Source organism: Hemitrygon akajei, chromosome 6 (genome assembly GCF_048418815.1).
Source record: "Hemitrygon akajei chromosome 6, sHemAka1.3, whole genome shotgun sequence".
NCBI classification, from domain to species: Eukaryota; Metazoa; Chordata; class Chondrichthyes; order Myliobatiformes; family Dasyatidae; genus Hemitrygon; species Hemitrygon akajei.
The window spans coordinates 170,060,691-170,080,203 of record NC_133129.1 but is presented as its reverse complement, the minus strand read 5'-3'; the positions used below and the strand labels follow the sequence as shown (position 1 = coordinate 170,080,203).

At 41.6% G+C, this 19,513-nt stretch overlaps 1 protein-coding gene across 6 annotated transcripts in view; it reads left to right on the top strand.

Moving 5' to 3' along the window:
* LOC140729684 (protein kinase C-binding protein NELL1-like) overlaps positions 1-19,513 on the top strand; it is a 915,540-nt gene that overhangs the window by 105,376 nt on the left and 790,651 nt on the right. For 4 of the 6 annotated variants that reach the window (XM_073049746.1, XM_073049743.1, XM_073049742.1 and 1 more), the window contains exon 6: positions 14,098-14,171. In XM_073049746.1, the coding sequence (XP_072905847.1) occupies positions 14,098-14,171 (74 nt within the window). The remainder of the gene's footprint in view (positions 1-14,097; positions 14,172-19,513) is intronic. The other 2 variants (XM_073049744.1, XM_073049741.1) reach the window with 1 other exon arrangement.

The window sequence follows — 19,513 nt, the reverse complement described above, 5'->3', positions numbered from 1 at the left end:
TGTACTGCATTATCATTCGGCTTTACTTCATTTGATGGAACCAGGTCTGAGGTAGTGTATAATGCACATGCTGTTTATCCTTGCCTTCAAAAGTTATCGTGTGTTGTGTGTCCTACTGTGCGTCACACCCTGGATTGAAGAAATGTTGTCTTGTTTCTATCTACATTATATGGTGATATACATGTATATAGTTAAATGACAATAAACTTGATTTTTCCAATATAACAGTGTAGGCATGTTGTTTTGGACAAATTTCCACCATCTATTGGATGAAATGTAGAATCAAAATGCTGCCTGTCAGATTTTCATTTAATGTAAAAGAGTCCATGGCATTATTCAAAGAATGTAAAGGCACCATACAGTTAATGTCAAGACACTTAGTAGTGTTGATTAACAAAGGGGCTTTGAGGTCCAAGCATCTTGGATAACTAGCCACAGTTCTTCTGCAGACTTCGGCTGTCTCACTTGCTTCTATCTCTCCAGGTAATCCCAGTTGATGTTGAGATCATATGAAGCCTTATAAAAAATCTAGAGTGCCTAAGACTTTTGTACAGTACTGTAAATCACAAAATGCAGGAGGAACTCAGCAGATTAGGCAGAATCTGTGGAGGGGAAATAAACAGTCAATGTTTCAGGGCGATGAAGATTCTTGGACTGACTTGTTTATTCCCCTTCGTAGATGCTGCCTGATTTGCTAAGTCCCCCCCAGCATTCTGCTATATCTCTTCTGTTCATAAATGTAAATATCCAGATGTTATCTGTAGATCCTCCAACTGGCCTTGAATATCTCAATAGCCAAAAAAAAAAGAAAGTAAAAGCAGCATTTATCTTCAAAAACTGGAGTTGTTTTCCCATTGTGGGCCATATTTTGTCAATGCGGTATTCTAGGCAGTTTACTAGTACAGGGCCTCAAATACCATACTCAGTTTTAGAATAAATCTATTTGTGCTTAGCAGTAAGTGCATAATGATGAAAAGGCCATCAACCTCCTTTGACAGCAGGGGTTCCCAGTCTGGGGTCCATGGACCTCTTAGTTAATGGGAAAGGTCCATGGCATAAGAGGTTGGGAACCCCCCCCCCCCACCACTTTTTTTTTACAGGGAGTTGTGTTGTCACTTGAGAAAGAAAGAAAGTGATAAAGCCTGCTCTGTTGAAAGGTAAAAAAAAGATTTGTGTGAATAGCCCTATAGTTTCTTGTCAGAATGCTTCAGGAGTCTCGTTTTCCAAGTTGTTGTCAAGTCTGTTTACAAGGGTTGTTCTTTCTATGTGAGTGTTATTGCAAGATTGTGTTCAGAGTTCCAAGCTGCAAGTTCACCATTTTCTTATTTCTCTGATCATAAAATTCTTCTGAACTCTTCCCATTGCTGCAAGCGAATGGGTTCATTAGCACTTCCAGCAGTGCAAGCAGTTACTGTTCTTTTAATTAAATTTTCTGCACATTTGGCAAGTTCCCAACTGATGAATGTACTTACATATTTAGGGTGGCACAGCAGCATAATGCTTCTTCGGTGCCAGTGACCTGGGTTCAATTCTGCAGCTGCCTGTAAGGAGTTTGACCATTCTCCCCGTGACAGCGTGGGTTTCCTCTGGATACTCCAGTTTCTTCCCATACTCCAGACGTATGGGTTAGTAGGTTAATTTGTCATGTGGCTGTTAGTGGACAGCTTGGCTTTTCGGCCTGTTACCCTGCTGTATCTCTAGATTTAAAAAAAAATCCTGAAAACTTGGAATCGGAATCAGGTCTAATATCACCAGCATACGTTGTGAAACCTGTTGTCTTTGTGGCAGCAGTACAATGCAATACATAATAGTAGAAAGAAAACTGTGAATTACAGTGAGTATATATGTTAAACGGTTAAATTGAATAAATAAATAGTGGGAAAATAGAAATAAAGAAGTAATGAGGTAGTGTTCATGAATTCAATGTCCATTCAGAAATCTGATGGTGGTGGTGGGTGGGGGCAGGGGAAGAAGCTATTCCTGAATCATTGGATGAGTGCATTCATACTTCTGTACCTCCTTCCTGATGGTAACAATGAGAGGAAGGCGTGACCTGGGTAATGGGGGTCCTTAATGATGGACGTAGCCTTTGCGAGGCATCGATCCTTGAAGATGTCCTGGTTGAAGTCATGAATTTATGAAGTATCACTGGTAGACTTGGATAGTGCACAGAATAAACTGTTGTTAGGTTGCTCGTGGTAATAAATGGTTAAGGTAGTAAATGGGACCCCTGGCAAGTGGGCTCCTTTTCCAGATTACCATATTGACCTGCTTGCATGTTGTTAAAACTACATTCAACTAGATGTTTCAAACCTATGCCTTACTGGTGATGGGATAGATTTAGGAAGATGGGTAGAATCATTTGCCACAGAAAAGTGAACATTCTCAATATTTTGTGGCTACACTGGTATCAGGGGTTCCCAAACGTTTTTATGCCATGGACCAATGCCATTAAGCAAGTAGTCTGTGTACCCCAGGCTGGGAACCCCTGATTGGTAAAGTGGCTGATGGAATTGCTTTCTCAATAGTGGTGACCTGCAGAATATTGATGGTAGAGATTTTGCTGGCGGTTATGCTATTGAATGTCAGAGTGGAGTAGTTAAACTCTTAGAGTTGGCTACTGTGTGACACAAGTATCGCTTGTCATTTTTGCAAAATATTTCAATGATTGACAGTTGACTATTGTGATGTTGAATGCTTGAATTGAGTTAGTTTGACTTTCTGATTCGGTGTTAAAGCCATATTGGAACTGACTTTGTTCTGGAGTCTAAGTGTTCAAGCTGTGAACACAGAATCTTGATTCCAGAAAACATTAGGAAATAGGCAACACGAGTGAATCTGCAGATGCTGCAAATAAATAAAAACACAAAATGTTGGCGCAACTCAGCAGGCCAGACAGCATCTATGGGAGGAGGTAGTGACGACATTTCAGGCCAAAACCCTTCATCAGGGTTTTCTGATGAAGGGTTTTGGCCCGAAATGTCATCACTACCACCTCCCATAGATGCTGTCTGCCCTGCTGAGTTGTGCCAGCATTTTGTGTTTTTAACATTAGGAAATAGTTGAGTGCTCTGGAGACTCCAATCATGTTGAATGAAGATTGAATCTGAGTTAGAGTAAATCTCGCGAGTAGGCTGAAATAGATCATACATTCAGGCTCGTGTGGTGTACCAGTTCTTCACCCTGGTGATTGGCTACATCATTGCTGATGATGTTAATGTTCATGGACCTTCTTCCTATTTACTTTCCCAGCCACATCCATGAAAGGATGTAGAATGTACTGTTACTGTAATTCTGGCTTCTTTTTCCCTTCCTTTTCAGTCCGGATAATGTCAGAAAAGACAACTCTTTATTCATTTCCCTTGCCTGACCAGCTGAGTTGTTCCAGAATTTCATGTGTTTTACTCGGGATGCAGAAAGAACCATATTCAACTGTTACATCTGGAATCCAGAAAACAACTATCTGATATAATTTTCCAATGAAGACCACTTTTATAGGAAGTTTTGGTTAACAGAATCTTCTTGTTCTGCCGATTTATTTTTATATATGGACTATCCAATGCTACTTGGAAATCTCACTTGTTGCATTGAATTCAGTCTGTTCACTGAGCCTGGGGTATAATTTGTATGATAACTTAAATGATTTCAAGTTGCTGTGCTATGCATTATTATGTGCATTGGGTTTAGATTGCCCCTTGGAGATGTGCTGTGAAGAAGGTCTCTTATGCCCCTAGCACTTCAGTGCCTCAGGTACATTTGACAATATTTACAAGTTTGTATTTCTCCAACCTGTGGTATACATCACTATTTGTCTGAATTTGCAAATACTTCCAGTGATTTTTATGGCAGACTGAGATTGGTTGATGTTTTAATGTTCCCCTCAAAATTGCCTTGCAAGTTGGCCATCCATATGGTACAGGGGGAAGCTACTGCCCGGGATCGAAGTAAGGTGCAGAGAGTTGTAAAGTTACTCAACTCCATCATGGGCACTAGCCTCCATGGTATCCAAGACATCTGCAAGGAGTGGGGCCTCAAAAAGGCTGCGTCTATCATTAAGGACCCCCATCATCCAGGACATGTCCTCTTCTCATTGCTACCATCAGGAAGGAGATACAGAAGCCTGAAGGCACACGCTTAATTATTCAGGAACAGCTTCTTCCCCTCGGCTATCTGATTTCTGAATGGATATTGAACCCATGAATACTACCACACTTACTTATTTATTTTAACTATTCATATTCACTGTAATTCAGTTGTTTTCTCTATTATTATCTTTTGCATTGTACTGCTGGAGCAAAGATAACAAATTTCACAACATTTTCAGGTGATATTAAACCTGATTCTGAAAGGACTGTACATTCAGAATCAGGTTTAATATCTCTGATCTATGTCATGAAATTTGTTTAACATAGCAGTACAATACAATACATGTGAAAACATCAATTATAAGTTTATATTTCATGCATTTATAAAAAATATACTGTATGTAAATTAGTGCAAAAAGAGAGCCAAAAATAGTTTGGTTCATTGTTTGTTCAGAAATCTGATAGTATAAGAGAAAAACCTGGGCCTGAAATGTTGAGATGTATCTTCAGGCTCCTGTACTTCCTTGCTGATGGTAGCAAAGAGAAGAAGCCATGTTCTGGATGATGGGAGTCCATGGTGACGGAAACTGGCTTTCCAAAGCATCACATTTCCTCAATGCTTGGTAGGCTCATGCCAGTGATGGAGCTGGCAAACAATTAAGTGCTTTATAAGTGGGGAAAAGTAAGCAATAGTCCTGTGAAAGCAGAGACAGAAGACTTAATATTGTAGCAAACTGGAGCAATAGAAAGGTAGGAACTTGAAATGGTCACTATTACTGGAGGAAAGGTAAAGCATAGGGAAAGTCAAGAATGCGAATATTTGTCAATGAGGAAGTGCCAATTTCTTGATAAATTGTTTTTAGGGAAAAGAGTTCAAATAGTACTTTTAAGGGAAAATGAAGACATCTCCTGTTTCACACTTGGTTGCCTTTACTTTTTGACAGCTTTTCAGTCTCCTACCAGTTTGGCTGTGTCTGGTTGCTGGAATATTGCTCCCCTTCCCTTTGGGTGATTTCAGAGACTCACTAGAAGTTTATGCTTTGTATGGAATGGTTTCAGGTTGCTGTCCAGGGCCTGTGATGAAACTGGGGAATATATTGCCTTCATCTGAGTCCTCTGGGTCAATGGATGTGTTAATCCTCTCTCTGAACATCTACAAAGTGAATTCCAATGATTGGCCCTAAAAACATCCCAGTAGTATCTGTTGCACCTCTCTGAATTTGCCTTAATGTTTGTCTTGAGAAGTCATAGAATTCCTTGTGATATTGCTCCATTGCTGGGCCATGCCATCTACTTGTTGCTACTTTTTGGCAGGAGGTATAAATCCTAAAGTCTCACACAACCAGATTCATGGTCATAGAGAAGTACAGAACAGAAACAGACCTTTTGGCCCATCTAGTTCATGCCAAAAGCATTACTCCCCATTGACCTGCACCAGAACCATAGCCCTCCATATCCCTGCCATCCACGTACTTATCCAAATTTCCCCTAAACATTGAAATCAAGCTTGCAAGCACCAATTGCGCTGGCAGATCTTCCCACACTCTCAGGGCCCTCTGAGTGAAGAAGTTTCCCTTCATGTTCCCTTTAAACTTCTCACCTTCAACATTTAATCTGTAACCAAGGGTTATAGTCCCACCCAACTTTAGTGGAAAAATCCTGCTTGCATTTACCGCTCATAATTTTGTCTACCTCTATCAAATCTCTCAACCTTCTATATTTTAAAGAATAGAGTCCTAACCTGTTCAATTTTCACTTATAACTCGGGTTCTCCAGACCTGGCAACATCCTTGTAAATTTTCTCTGTACTCTTTCAACCTTGTTTACATCTTTCCTGTAAGTAGGCGACCAAGACGTCAAACTATACTCCAAATTAGGCATTAGTAATATCTTGCACATCTTCATAATAACATCCCATCTCCTGCATTCAGTGCTTTGATTTATGAAGGCCAATGTGCCAAAGTTTTCTTTACAACTCTTTCTACCTGTGATGCCACTCTCAATGAATTATGCACCTGTCCACTACACCCCCAATCTTGGTATCATCTGCAAATTTGCCGATCCAGTTTGCCACATTTTCCAGATCATTGATGTAGATGACAAACAACAAAGGACCCAGCACCGGCACACCACTAGTCACAGGCCTCCAGTCAGGGGGGCAAACCTGTACAATCACTATTTGGCTTCTTACACAAAGCCAAAGTCTAATCCAATTTACTACCTCATCTTGAATGCCAAATGACTGAACCATCTTGACCAGCCTCCCATGCAGTACCTTGTCAAGTGCCTTGCAAAAGTCCATGTAGATGGACTCGATATGAGATGTTCAGGATCCTGGCACCTGGGAGGCAACATACCATCTGGGAGTCTCTTTCTCATCCATAGAACCTCCTGTCTGTTCTCTTAACTAATGAATCCCTTATCACCACAGCAAGACTCATCTGCCCCTTTCCCTTCTGAGTCACAGAGGCAGACTCAGTGGTGGAAACCTGACCACTGTGACTTTCTTTTGTTAAGTCATCCCCCTCCCCAGCAGTATCTAAAATGATATACCTGTTGTTGAGGGGATGGCCACAAGGGGACTCTGCAGTGGCTCCTTAAACCCTTTTCCCTTCCTGGCTGTCACCCCATTTCCTGTGTCCTGCACCTTGGGTGTAACTACCTCCCCATATGTCCTATCTGACACCCCTTCAGCCTACCGAATGATCTGGGGTTCATCCAGTTCCAGCTCCAACTTTTTAAATGTACTTCTCGTAGATGTAGTTGTCAGAACACTGGAGGTCTCCCTACCTTCCCACATCCCGCAAGAGGAGCATTCAACTCTTTTTTCCTGGCATCTCTACTGTCCTAAATGAACAGATGTAGAAGAGGGAAGGGGAAAAAAAAGACTTTACTGTGAGCTATTTTTTGCCTTCTCTTACTGAAGCCTTTTCTTGCTGAAGCCTTCAAGAGCTAATGCCTCACTCTAACTCTGTCCACTCTATTTCATCTATCTCACTTTGGCCATATCTTGCTTGATTCTTCTAATAATGGCATTGGCAAATGTTCTGATAAAGTTCCTGACCCCTGCTTTACACAGAAGTTCTTTCCTTGTGTGCATCCCCATTCATCTGGACTTCTATATTTCTCCCCATCAATCTTTCCCTTTACCCTCAGCTCCTTGCTGTTGAGTGTTACCATCTGGATGCTATGGGGAGCGTGCCTTTTAAGGCCTGGCCACTTATCTGATTGTTGCAGAGAGAAATATCAGCAGGTGTGCTGAATTTGGTGCTGTCTTGTTGGATTTTTTTTGGATGTCGGCTACCAAATGTTCTAAATACCTTGACAAAGATTGTAATTTGATTCTTTCATTTGAGGCAGGATGGTAGTGCAGTGGTTAGGGTAACACTATTATCGTGCCAGTGCTTGGGTTCAATTCCACCACTGTTTGTAAGTCGTTTGTACATTCTCCTTGTGACCTCATGGGGTTTTTCCTGGTGCTCTGGTCTCCACTCACATTCCAAAGATGTGTGGGTTAGTAGATTAATTAGTCACTTGAGTATAATTGGATGTAAGGGGCTGACAGAGCCTGTTAACCTTGCTGTATCTCTTAAATATTTTTTGAAGTGTATCTTATCTGATACTAATAACAAACACCTTTTTTATGCATCAAAAATAAGTGAAATCTAATTTCTTGGCAAGAGTTGTACTGTGTGGCAGGCAAAAAAGAAAAGTTTCTTTTTTTTAAACCTAGTTCCTACATTAAAGGTAATCTTCTCTCTCTATCCAGACCCCTCATTTTATATATTTAAGAAATTTCGTCTTCCCTTTCAGATAGCGTCATTCTTGTTAATTAGGTAATTTGGGATGAGTCTTCAGTGCAAGTAGTAGGTTACATATATCATAGGTGTCACTGGGGCAGGAGCGTGTTGGCTGATCCTAACTGGTCACTTTGGAATAGGAGGTGCTTCATATCATAGAACCATAGAACATTATAGCACAGAAACAGGCCTTCTGGCCCTTCTTGGCTTTGCCAAACCATTTTTCTGCCTAGTCCCACTGACCTGCACCTGGACCATATCCCTCCATACCCCTTTCATCCATGTACCTGTCCAAGTTTTTCTTAAATGTTAAAAGTGAGCCTGCATTCACCACTTCAACTGGTAGCACATTCCACACTCCTACTACTCTGTGTGAAGAAGCTCCCCCTAATGTTCCCTTTAAACTTTTCCCTTTTCACCCTTAACCATTGTCCTCTGGTTATTTTCTCCCTGAGCCTCAGCGGAAAAAGCCTGCTTGCATTCACTGTATCTATACCCATCATAATTTTATATACCTCTATCAAATCTCCCCTCATTCTTCTACGGTCCAGGGAATAAAGTCCTAACCTATTCAACCTTTCTCTGTAACTCAGTTTCTCAAGTCTCGGCAACATCCTTGTAAACCTTCTCTGCACTCTTTCAACCTTATTAGTATCCTTCCTGTAATTAGGTGACCAAAACTGCACACAATACTCCAAATTCGGCCTCACCAATGCCTTATACAATCTCACCATAACATTCCAACTCTTATACTCAATACTTTGATTTATAAAGGCCAATGTACCAAAAGCTCTCTTTACTACCCTATCTACCTGTGACGCCACTTTTAGGGAATTTTGTATCTGTATTCCTAGATCCTCTGTCCTACTGCACTCCTCAGTGCCCTGCCATTTATCTTGTATGTTCTACCTTGGTTTTTTCCGTCCAAAGTACAATACCTCACACTTGTCTGTATTAAAATCCATCTGCCATTTTTCAGCCCATTTTTCCAGCTGGTCCAAATCCCTCTGCAAGCTTTGAAAACCTTCCTCACTGTCCACTACACCTCCAATCTTTGTATCATCAGCAAATTTGCTGATCCAGTTTACCACATTATCATCCAGATCATTGATATAGATGACAAAGAACAATAGACCCAGCACTGATCCCTGTGGCACACCACTAGTCACAGGCCTCCACTCAGAAACAATCCTCCACTACCCCTCTGACTTCTCCCATTGAGCCAATGTCTAATCCAATTTACTACCTCACCATGTATACCTAGCGACTGAATCTTCCTAACTAACCTCCCATGCGGGACCTTGTCAAAGGCCTTACTGAAGTCCATGTAGACAACATCCACTGCCTTCCCTTTATCCACTTTCCTGGTAACCTCCTCAAAAAGCTCTCATTAATTTGTTAAACATGACTAACCACGCATAAAGCCATGCTGACTTTTTCTAATAAGTCCCTGTCTATCCCAATACTTGTAGATCCTATCTCTTAGTACTCCTTCCAATAATTTACCTACTACTGACATCAAACTTACTAGCCTATAATTTCCCGGATTACTTTTGGAGCCTTTTTTAAACAACGGAACAACATGAGCTATCCTCCAATCCTCCGGCACCTCACCCGTAGATACTGACATTTTAAGTATAACTGCCAGGGCCCCTGCAATTTCAAGACTAGTCTCCTTCAAGGTCTGAGGGAATATCCTGTCAGGTCCTGGGGATTTATCTACTCTGATTTGCCTCAAGACAGCAAGCACCTCATCCTCTTTAATCTGTAGGTGGTTCCATGACCTCACTACTTGTTTGCCTTATTTCCATAGACTCCTTGCCAGCTTCCTTAGTAAATACAGATGCAAAAAAAACCATTTAAGCTCTCCCCCATTTCTTTTGGTTCCATACATAGCCGACCACTCTGATCTTCAAGAGGACCAATTTTATCCCTTACTATCCTTTTGGTCTTAATATACCTGTAGAAGCTCTTAGTATTATCCTTCACTTTGACTGCCAAAGCAACCTCATGTCTTCTTTTACCCTCCTGATTTCTTTCTAAAGTATTTTCTTGCACTTTTTATACTCCTCAAGCAACTTATTTGCTCCTTGTTGCCTATACCTATCATGCATTTCTCTCCTTCTTTATCAGGTTTCCAATATCCCTCGAAAACCAAGGTTCCTTATTCTTACTTATTCACTTTGTCTTTAATCTTGGCAGGATCATACAAACTCTGCACTCTCAAAATTTCTCCTTTGAAGGCCTCCCACTTATCAATTGCATCCTTGCCAGAGAACACCCTGTCCCAATCCACATTTTTTTTAGATCCTTTCTCATTTCTTCAAATCTGGCCTTTTTCCAGTTTAGTACCTCAACCCGAGGACCAGATCTATCTTTATCCATGACCAAGTTGAAACTAATGGCATTATGATCACTAGATTCAATGTGTTCCCCTGCACACACTTCCGTCACTTGTCCTAACTCATTTCCTAATACGAGATCTAATAATGCATCCTCTCTAGTTGGTACCTCTATATATTGATTTAGAAAACTTTCCTGAACACATTTCACAAACTCTAACCCGTCTAGACCTTTAACAGTATGGGAGTCCCAATCAATACGTGGAAAATTAAAATCCCCAACTATCACAACTTTGTTTCCTGCAGTTGGCTGCTATCTCTCTGCAGATTCGCTCCTCCAATTCTCGCTGACTATTGGCTGGTCTATAATACAACCCCATTAATGTGGTCATACCTTTCCTGTTTCTCAGCTCCACCCATATAGCCTCGGTAGACAAGCCCTCTAATCTGTCCTTCCTGAGCACTGCTGTAACATTTTCACTGACTAGCAATACCACCCCCCACCCTTCATCCCTCTCCCTCTATCACGTCTGAAACATCGGAATCCCGGAAGATTAAGCTGCCAGTCCTGCCCCTTCTGTAGCCAAGTTTCACTAACTGTTATAATGTCAAAGTTCCACGTGTCAATCCACACCTTCAGCTTGTCTGCCTTCCCCACAATACTCATCACATTGAAATAGACACACCTCAGAAGATTATTATCACCACACACAAGCCTTCTAGTTGTGACTTTGCATGAACTTTTAACATCATTTATTTTCACCCCTGCTCCACTATCTGCTCTGCCACTCTGATTCCCCTCCCCTTGCAAATCTAGTTTAAGCCCCCCCCCCCCCCTCAGTAGCACTAACAAACCTCTCCCTTCAGGTGTAACCCATCTCTCTTGTACAGGTCCCACCTGCCCCAGAAGAGGTCCCGATGATCTAGAAATCTGAAACTCTGCCCCCTATACCAGTTTCTCAGCCACGTGTTCATCCTCCAGAACATCCTACACTTACCCTCACTGGCACGTGGCACAGGTAGCAATCCTGAGATTACTACCCTCGAGGTCCTGCTTTTTAACTTCCTACAAAGCTACTCATTCTTCAGGACTTCCTCACTCTTTCTTCCTACGTCATTGGTACCGATGTGTACCATGACATCTGGCTGCTCACCTTCCCACTTCAGAATGCTGTGCACGCGATCAGAGACATCCCTGACCCTGGCACCCGGGAGGAAACAAACCATCCGGGAGTCTCTGTCACGACCACAGAACCTCCTGTTTGTACCTCTAACTATTGAGTCCCCTATCACTACCACTCTCCTCTTCTTCCACCCTGCCTTCTGTACTGAAGAACCAGACACAGTGCCAGAGATCCAGCTGCCGCAGCTTGTCCCAGATAAGTCACCCCCCCCGCAACAGTATCCAAATTGGTATACCTGTTCTGGAGGGGAATGGCCACAGAGGAACACTGCACTACCTGCCCTTTCCCCTTCCCTCGCCTGATGGTAACCCAATTACCTGTGCCCTGTTCCTTAGGTGTAACTACCTCCCTGCAACTACTATCTATAAACTCCTCATTCTCCTGAATGATCCGGAGGTCATCCAGCTCCTGCTCCAGTCCCCTAACGCGGTTTGTTAGGAGCTGCAGCTGGATGCACTTCCTGCAGGTGTCGTTGTCAGGGACACCGGAGGTCAATATCATGTAGTGATATTTTTCAATCTGACGTTGCCGAGCTTTTTTGTCTTAAAACTGGTCAAATGATACACTTCAAACTGATTATTAATCTGCAATGTGTGACTGCATTTTCTGAAAGAAGGTACTCATGCAGGAGAAATTTCAATGGATAAATATGACATTTAAAAAAATTATTTCATGTGCAGAGACATTTAGCAGGTTCTTGATCTGTTGTATGAACCACAAGTAGCAACTGATCTGACTGATGACATCCCAGGCCATGAAGTGCATAACCTAGTCTCATGGTCTTGCATTGCAGCCTGGTATGGAAACACCAATGCTCAAGAATGGAAAAGCCAGCAAAAAGTGATCGATAAGAGCCCATCTTATCAGAGGAAATCCCCTCCCCACTATTGAGAGTATCTTCAAAGTGTGCTGCCCCAATTAAGCAGCATCCATCATCAAGGACCTCCATCATCCAGGGCATACCCTCTTCTTGCTGCTACCAATGGCAAAGGAGGCACAGGAGTCTTGGGTCCCACATCACCAGGTTCAGGAATAGCAATTGACCTTCGAACACCAGGCTCCTGAACCAGCATTAATAACTTCACTTGCCTCAACACTGATCGCAGCATGTGGGCTCACTTTCTGCAACTCTACAATTCTTGTTCTTGGTATTATTTGTTGTTATTAGATTACTTGTACAGTATTTACACAGTTAGTCGTCTTCTGCAGTTTGGTTGCTTGTCCATCTTTGTGAGAAGGTTTGCATTGATTCTGTTGTATTCCTTTGTTCTACCATGAATGCCTGCAAGAAAATTAATCTCAGAGTAGGATATGGTGTCATATATGTACTTAGATAATAAATTTATCTGTAGCCCAAACAACTGTTGGCCGTGCAAGCTCTGACCCAGAAGGACCTGGCTGCAGGGTCTACGTATGCCTCATGAGAGGCATTCCAGATTCAGATTCAGATTCAGATTCTGGGGCCTTCGACCACACGTTGAACTTCTGGTTGGGGAGGTCCATTTCTGGTGACATCACACCCATCACACACTGCCTCACTTAAAGCTAGCAAATGGGTTTCTAACCTTGACATTGGAACCACAAATGTTTTCACTTTCATTCTATGTTGAATTGAATGTGGCTCAAAGGATTCTGTTAGTTTGAGCCACTTTGTGTAATCACTTTATTATGCAGGTCAGCTTGGTATAGATGACAAGACAGTATGGACATCATGTGAATTGGGCCCACAATAATTCAGTGCAATGTATTTGGTTCTCTAGCCTGGTTTGAAGCTTCCTACCTCGACACTACCTTGCTACTCCTTGTTTGCACTATTAATTAATTAGTTTAAAACTTTTAACTTGCAGTTTTCTTTTTACACCTTGCACTACGTTACTGTCACAAAACAATACATATCATGATAGATGTCAGCAATGGTCAACCGGATTCTGATACAGGTTCTGGAGTCTGGAGCAGCGATGAATTTGCTAGAGGAATTCAGTGGTTGCAGTGTATCTGGGGGGAGGAAGGGATTGGCCATGTTTAAGGTTGACTGAGCCAAAACATCAACAGTTCCTTCCTCCCACAGATGCTGCTCACCCTGCAAAATACCTCTGTCAGATTATTTGATGCTAATCATAATATGCAACAAAAATATTGGAAGAAAAGTGACAATTTTAAAACAGCAACTTCTTTGTTGTATAACTCAAATGTGATACATCTAAATTTATGTATTAATTCTAACCTCTAGTAAATTTGGCTTGTATTTTTAAGCATTTTTTTGCTTTGTGACTAATGCAACAATTCCTTAATTGCTCTTCATCAAACGACAAGTGTTGGCTTTGTGAAAATAGACCTACAGTAATGAAGTTTAATGAACCAAATTTTCCAGCAAGTTTATTCACCAACTGAATGGTTCCAGGCATCAACACACAGAGCTTCAATAGCAGACCCTACAATGTATGTTAAGGTAATTCATTGGGTTTAAAACTGTACAAAGCCTTTTGTAAATCTAAAGCAACTAATTCTTTGGTCAGAATTAAATGACACTATGGCAGACCTTGCTCGTGAGTGCCTGAGAGCTCTGACTGTTCTGTCTGAAATTGTTCAAGTTGTTTGAGAATGATTCCAGCCGCAGGAATACTGAAGTTCAAAATTAGTGTCACACGGTGACTTGTGCTCATTTTCCCTTCTGATTTTTTTTTAGGGCATTCTGCAGGATGTCAAAATCATCTTGATGCCTAATGGATATATAACACAGTGCCCTAATCTAAATCGCAGTAAGTACCCAGTATGTTCCTTCTGTAATAATATCTGTCAGGGGAACACATTGCCAAGCAAATGACTTTCGTGCAAAAGGCAATTTAAGGTTGCACGTTGTAATCTTTGCATATGAAAGGAGTAAATACTGTGAGAAGAAAGATTGCAATATGGCTTTGAAATACTTTTATTGCAGATTTTTCCTATTGAGATTTTCTGCAGTGTGTGCTTTAGCAGTTGAAGTACCGACTGAGAAATTTAGCAACTCTATTTGATTTCTGATGGCTTTGCACGTCAAGAACTGTGGGTTACAGCATTCTGAATTTGTTGTCCTCATCAGCTCTGTTCAAAGGGTAACACACTTCCTTCACCTTTAGAGTTTGTAGCTTCAAGCACTCACCATATTTTCAGTTCTTTTGTGGCTCCTATCCAGCAAAATTGTGCAAATTCATCATTTTTTTCCCTTCCAAAATACCACCTAGTCATCAGTACATTCAGTGCTATTGAATGGCTGGTAGTCTCTATACATTTATCAGCACGTTGAGAACCAGATTTATTTTTTCTTATAGGAGCAGATTTAAGCCGTTTAGCCCTTTGAATCAGCTCCGTTATTTCATCATGGCTTGATGCATTTTCCTTCTCAACCCCAATCTCTCAATATCCCTTCTTGCCCTGACCAGTCAAGAATCTGTCAACCTTTGCCTTAAATATACATAAAGAATTGGCCTCCACAGCTGCCTGTGGCAAAGAATTCCACAGATTCAGCACTCCCTGGCTCTAGAAATTCCTCCTCATTTCTGTTCTAAAAGGACACACATCTATTCTGAGGCTGTGTCCTCTGGTGTTAGACTTCCCCAACATAGGAAACATCCACTCCATGTCCAGTCTGTTGAGGCCTTTGATAAGTTTCTATGACATTGTAAAAACAAAATTTATGGTTGAAATTGGGTATCTCCATAAGAGAGATATAGCATGGAAACAGGCCCTTTGGTCCATGGAGTCTATGCTGACCATCAACAATAGTCCCATTTTATTTTAGTCTCCCCACATCCTTAATCCCCCATCCCCAATTCTGCCAGTCCCCTACACACTAGGAGCACTTTGCCATGATCAATGAACCTATCCATGCACTGCAGAGTTCTATTATTGTGTAAGTAAAGCAATTTAAATGGATTTCCAGGAGGGGTTGTTGGGTTAAAAGCAGAAAATGTTGGTAACACAAGCCCAGCAGCCTCAGGTCAGAAGCTGTTCATCACAACTGGAAGATACTTTTTTTTGAAAAAATAAGGCCATTTTTCAGTGGCGGAGAAGATGAAAGGAGTGAGGGATAGAATAAAGAGAACATCTGTGATAAGTTGAGGCCAGGCATAATAATGTAATAATGTAATGGGGCAGGCATGTAGAGAGTGATTATGGTTCTTTCAGTTTTATGCTGCTAATGTCAGGCCTGTGGGACATGTCCAGCAGGTCTGGCTGTATAATGGAGAGAGGAAAATCTGAGCCAATATCACAGATGGCTGACTTGCAGCAGGAAAGGCCAGTTCTAGTATAGGCAGAGAAAGTAAGTTACCTACAGTTCAGAAGGCTGCAACAAACATGGACGAAATGGGCTGTATTCCTCAAGCTTGCCTTGGCACTTGTCGAATGTACTTCAATTCTCCATCCCACCCTCATTCTGAGGCTTGTGGTCTCCTGCAGTGTTGCAATGAGGGTAGATGGAAGTTGGAGGAACAACACCACATTTTCTCTCTGGGCAGTTTGTAGCCTTTGTGTTTGGCATCCTGAGGTGAAGTACGAATTAGGAGGCCTGAAGGCTGAGAATCTGGGGACAAGGAATGGAGGCCCAGAGGTGGCCTGTCCTGGGGCTGGAAGACTCGCTGTGTGTGTGAGTGGCTGGGTGGGAGGGATATGAAAGGGGCTTGTTTTGCTGCTGTTGCAGCTGCATGTATTGTTCTGTTGAGCATTGTGGGACTGCTATGTTGGCAATAGGATGTATGGTGGCACTTTTTTGCATTGCCCCTGCAGTGATCAGTTGGATTATTATTATGGTCCAACATGTTGGAATGTTCCACAATCCTGCTCTCAGCAAAGCAAAACACAAAGAAATATCATTGTCCTCCCGATCATCATGAAGTTGTTTGACTGGGCCTCACCCTATCAAACCTTATCCTATCAATGTCTCCCTCCTAGCATCTCTAGATTAAAACTCCCCTTTCAAATCTCTCTTCAACAGTTCTGAATGAACATGAACATGAAATATTAACTAATCTTCTTCCCAGAGAAGCTTCTTGACTTTGAGATTTTCCAGCATCTCAGACCATAAGACAGAGGAGAGAATTAGGCCAGTTGGCCTATTGAGTATGTCCATCATTCAATCAGGGCTGATCCTTCCCCCCCCCCCCCCCACCCCCCCAGACCTAATCCCCAGCTTTCTCCCTGTAACCTCTGATGCCATGGCTAATCAAGAACCTATCAATTTCTGCCTTAAATACACCCAGCGACCTGGCCTCCACAACTGCCTTTGGTAACAAATTCCACAAATTCGCCACCCTCTGGCTAAAGAAGATTCTCTGCATCTCAGTTTTAAATGGATGTCTCTCGATCCTGAGGCTGTGCCATCTTGTCAGTTTTAACTTGAGATTCCCAGCATTTACACGTCTTTGTTTTTCAGGTCCTTTGGGGACTTTTCTCTCAGTTGTTATTAGACCATGAGACCATAAGATACAGTAGCAAAATTAAACCATTTGGTCCATCGAGTGTGCTCCGCCATTTCATGATTGCTGATCCAATTTTCCACTCAGACCAATCTCCTGTCTTCTCCCCATATTCCTTCATGCCCTGACCAGTGAAGAATCTATCAACCTCTGCCTTAAATATGCATATATACATAAAGACCTGGCCTCCACAGCTACTGGTGGCAACAAATTTCACAGATTCAGCACTCTCTGGCTGAAGAAATTCCTCCTCATCTCCATTCTAAAAGAAAGTCCCTCTAGTCTAAGGCTGTGTCCTCTGAGCTTAGACCTTCCCACCATAGTAAACATCTTCTCTACATCCATACATCCGCTCTATCAAGGCCTTTCACTATTTAATAGGTTTCTATTAGGTCTTCCCTCATTCTTCTGAATTCCAGTGAAGGCCCAGAGCCATCAAATGATCTTCATTTGACATGCTATTCAATCTTGGAATCATTTTTGTGAACCTCCTTTGAACCCCCTGCCATTTCAGCACATCTTTTCTAAGATAAGGGGCCCAAAACTACTGACAATACTCCAGGTGAGGCCTCACCAGTGCTTTATAAAGTCTCAACGTTATATCCTTGCTTTTATATTCTAGTCCTCTTGAAATGAATGCTAATATCACATTTGCCTTCCTCATCACAGTCTCAACCTGCAAATTAACGTTTAGGTAATCCTGCACATGGACTCCCATATCCCTTTGCACCTCAGTGTTTTGTATTTTCTCTCCATTTAGAAAATATTCAACCCTCTCATTTTTTCTACCAAACTGCATGACCATACACTTCCTGTACTTCCGTACACTGTATTCCATCTGCCACTTCTTTGCTCATTCTCTTCATTTGCCTTGGTCCTTTTGTAGCCTCTCTACTTTCTCAAAACTCCCTTCCCCTCCACCTATCTCCATATTGTCTGCAAACTTTGCAGCAAAGCCATCAATTCCATTATGCAAACATGAGGAAATCTGCAGAAGCTGGAAATTAAAACAACACACACAAAATGCTGGTGGAGCACAGCAGGCCAGGCAGCATTTATAAGGAGAAGCACTGTCGACGTTTCGGGTCTCGGCCCGAAATATTGACAATTCCGTTGCGCAAATCATTGATACATAATGTAAAAAAAATCAGTCCCAACACAGACCCCTGTGGAACACCACTAGTCAGCTGCAGCCATCCAGAAAAGGCTCCCTTTATTCCCACTCTCTGTCACTTGCCAATCAGCCACTGCTTTTTGCATTCTAGTATCTTTCCTGTAATACCATAGCTTGTTAAGCAGCCTCATGTGTGGCACCTTGTCGAAAGCCTTCTGAAAATCCATGCACATATCATCAACCGATTCTCCTTTGTCTATCCTGTTTGTTATTTTTTCAAAGAATTCCAACAGATCTGTCAGACAAGATTTTCCCTTGTGGAAACCATGTTGACCATGGCCTATTTTATCATGTGCCTCCAAGTACCCTGAGATCTCATCTTTACTAATAGGTGCCACCATCCTCCCAACCGCTGAGGTCAGACTAACTGGCCTATAGTTTCCTTTCTTCTTCCTCTTCTCTTCTTTAAGAGTGGTGTGACATTTGTAATTTTCCAGTCTTCTGGAACCACTCCAGAATCTAATGATTCCTAAAAGATCATTACAAATGCCTCCACAATCTCTCCAGCCACCCCTTTCAGAACTCTTGGGTGTACATCATTTGGTCCTGGTGACTTATCGACCTTCAGACCATTCAGATTTCCAAGAAATTTCACTCTAGTTATGGTAACTTCACACACTTCATAAGCTCGGACGCCTGGAACTTCCATCATACTGCTAGTGTCTTCCACAGTGAAGACTGATGCAAAATACTTATTCACTTCATCTGCCATTTCTTTGTCTCCAATTACAATCTTTCCAGCATCGTTTCCAGCGGTCCAATATCCACTCTCACCTCTCTTTTACACTTAATGTATCTGAAGAAACTTTTGGTACCATTTTGGTTAAACCTCATTCATACAATAAAATTTTACATTTTAAAATTTTGTATGATAAATATGAGATTCTGCAGATGCTGGAAATTGAAATGTGAACAGCTTATTTCCCTCCATAGATGTTGCCTGACTTGCTGAGTTCCTCTAGCATTCTGTTTGTTTTGCAACAGCATGGGAGATTACTATGCAAATTCAGACTTTATTTCTTACTTTCCCGTTTTGTTCCTTTTTCCATGAGTCGGGCTTTTTTTTTACCCGTCTGAAGCTAGTTCCATTTCAGAATAATTATACTTGCCACCTTCTTGAAAATACTTTTTAATAACAATTACATCCAGTGCCCTGAAGCTATGAAAGCCATGGATCATTTTATTTAGATTTTAGGACTCTAATGACGTCATTGGCAATGTTGAAAGGATCAAAGGATGAGCTGAACCATAAGGCTAAAAGTGTGAGCTTTCATGGCCAGAGGGTGCCTTGGAGCTCTCTTTAGGCAATTAAGCACTTTAGAAGTGTAGGTACTGATGGAATGAAGTGGATCATTAATCTTCCAAAAGCTGATCAAATTTTACTGGTGATAAATAAAATAATTTGAGTAAAACATGAGGCTATATTTAAAATAATTAAAAGAATTGATGAGAAAGATTGATGATGGAGTCAAAAG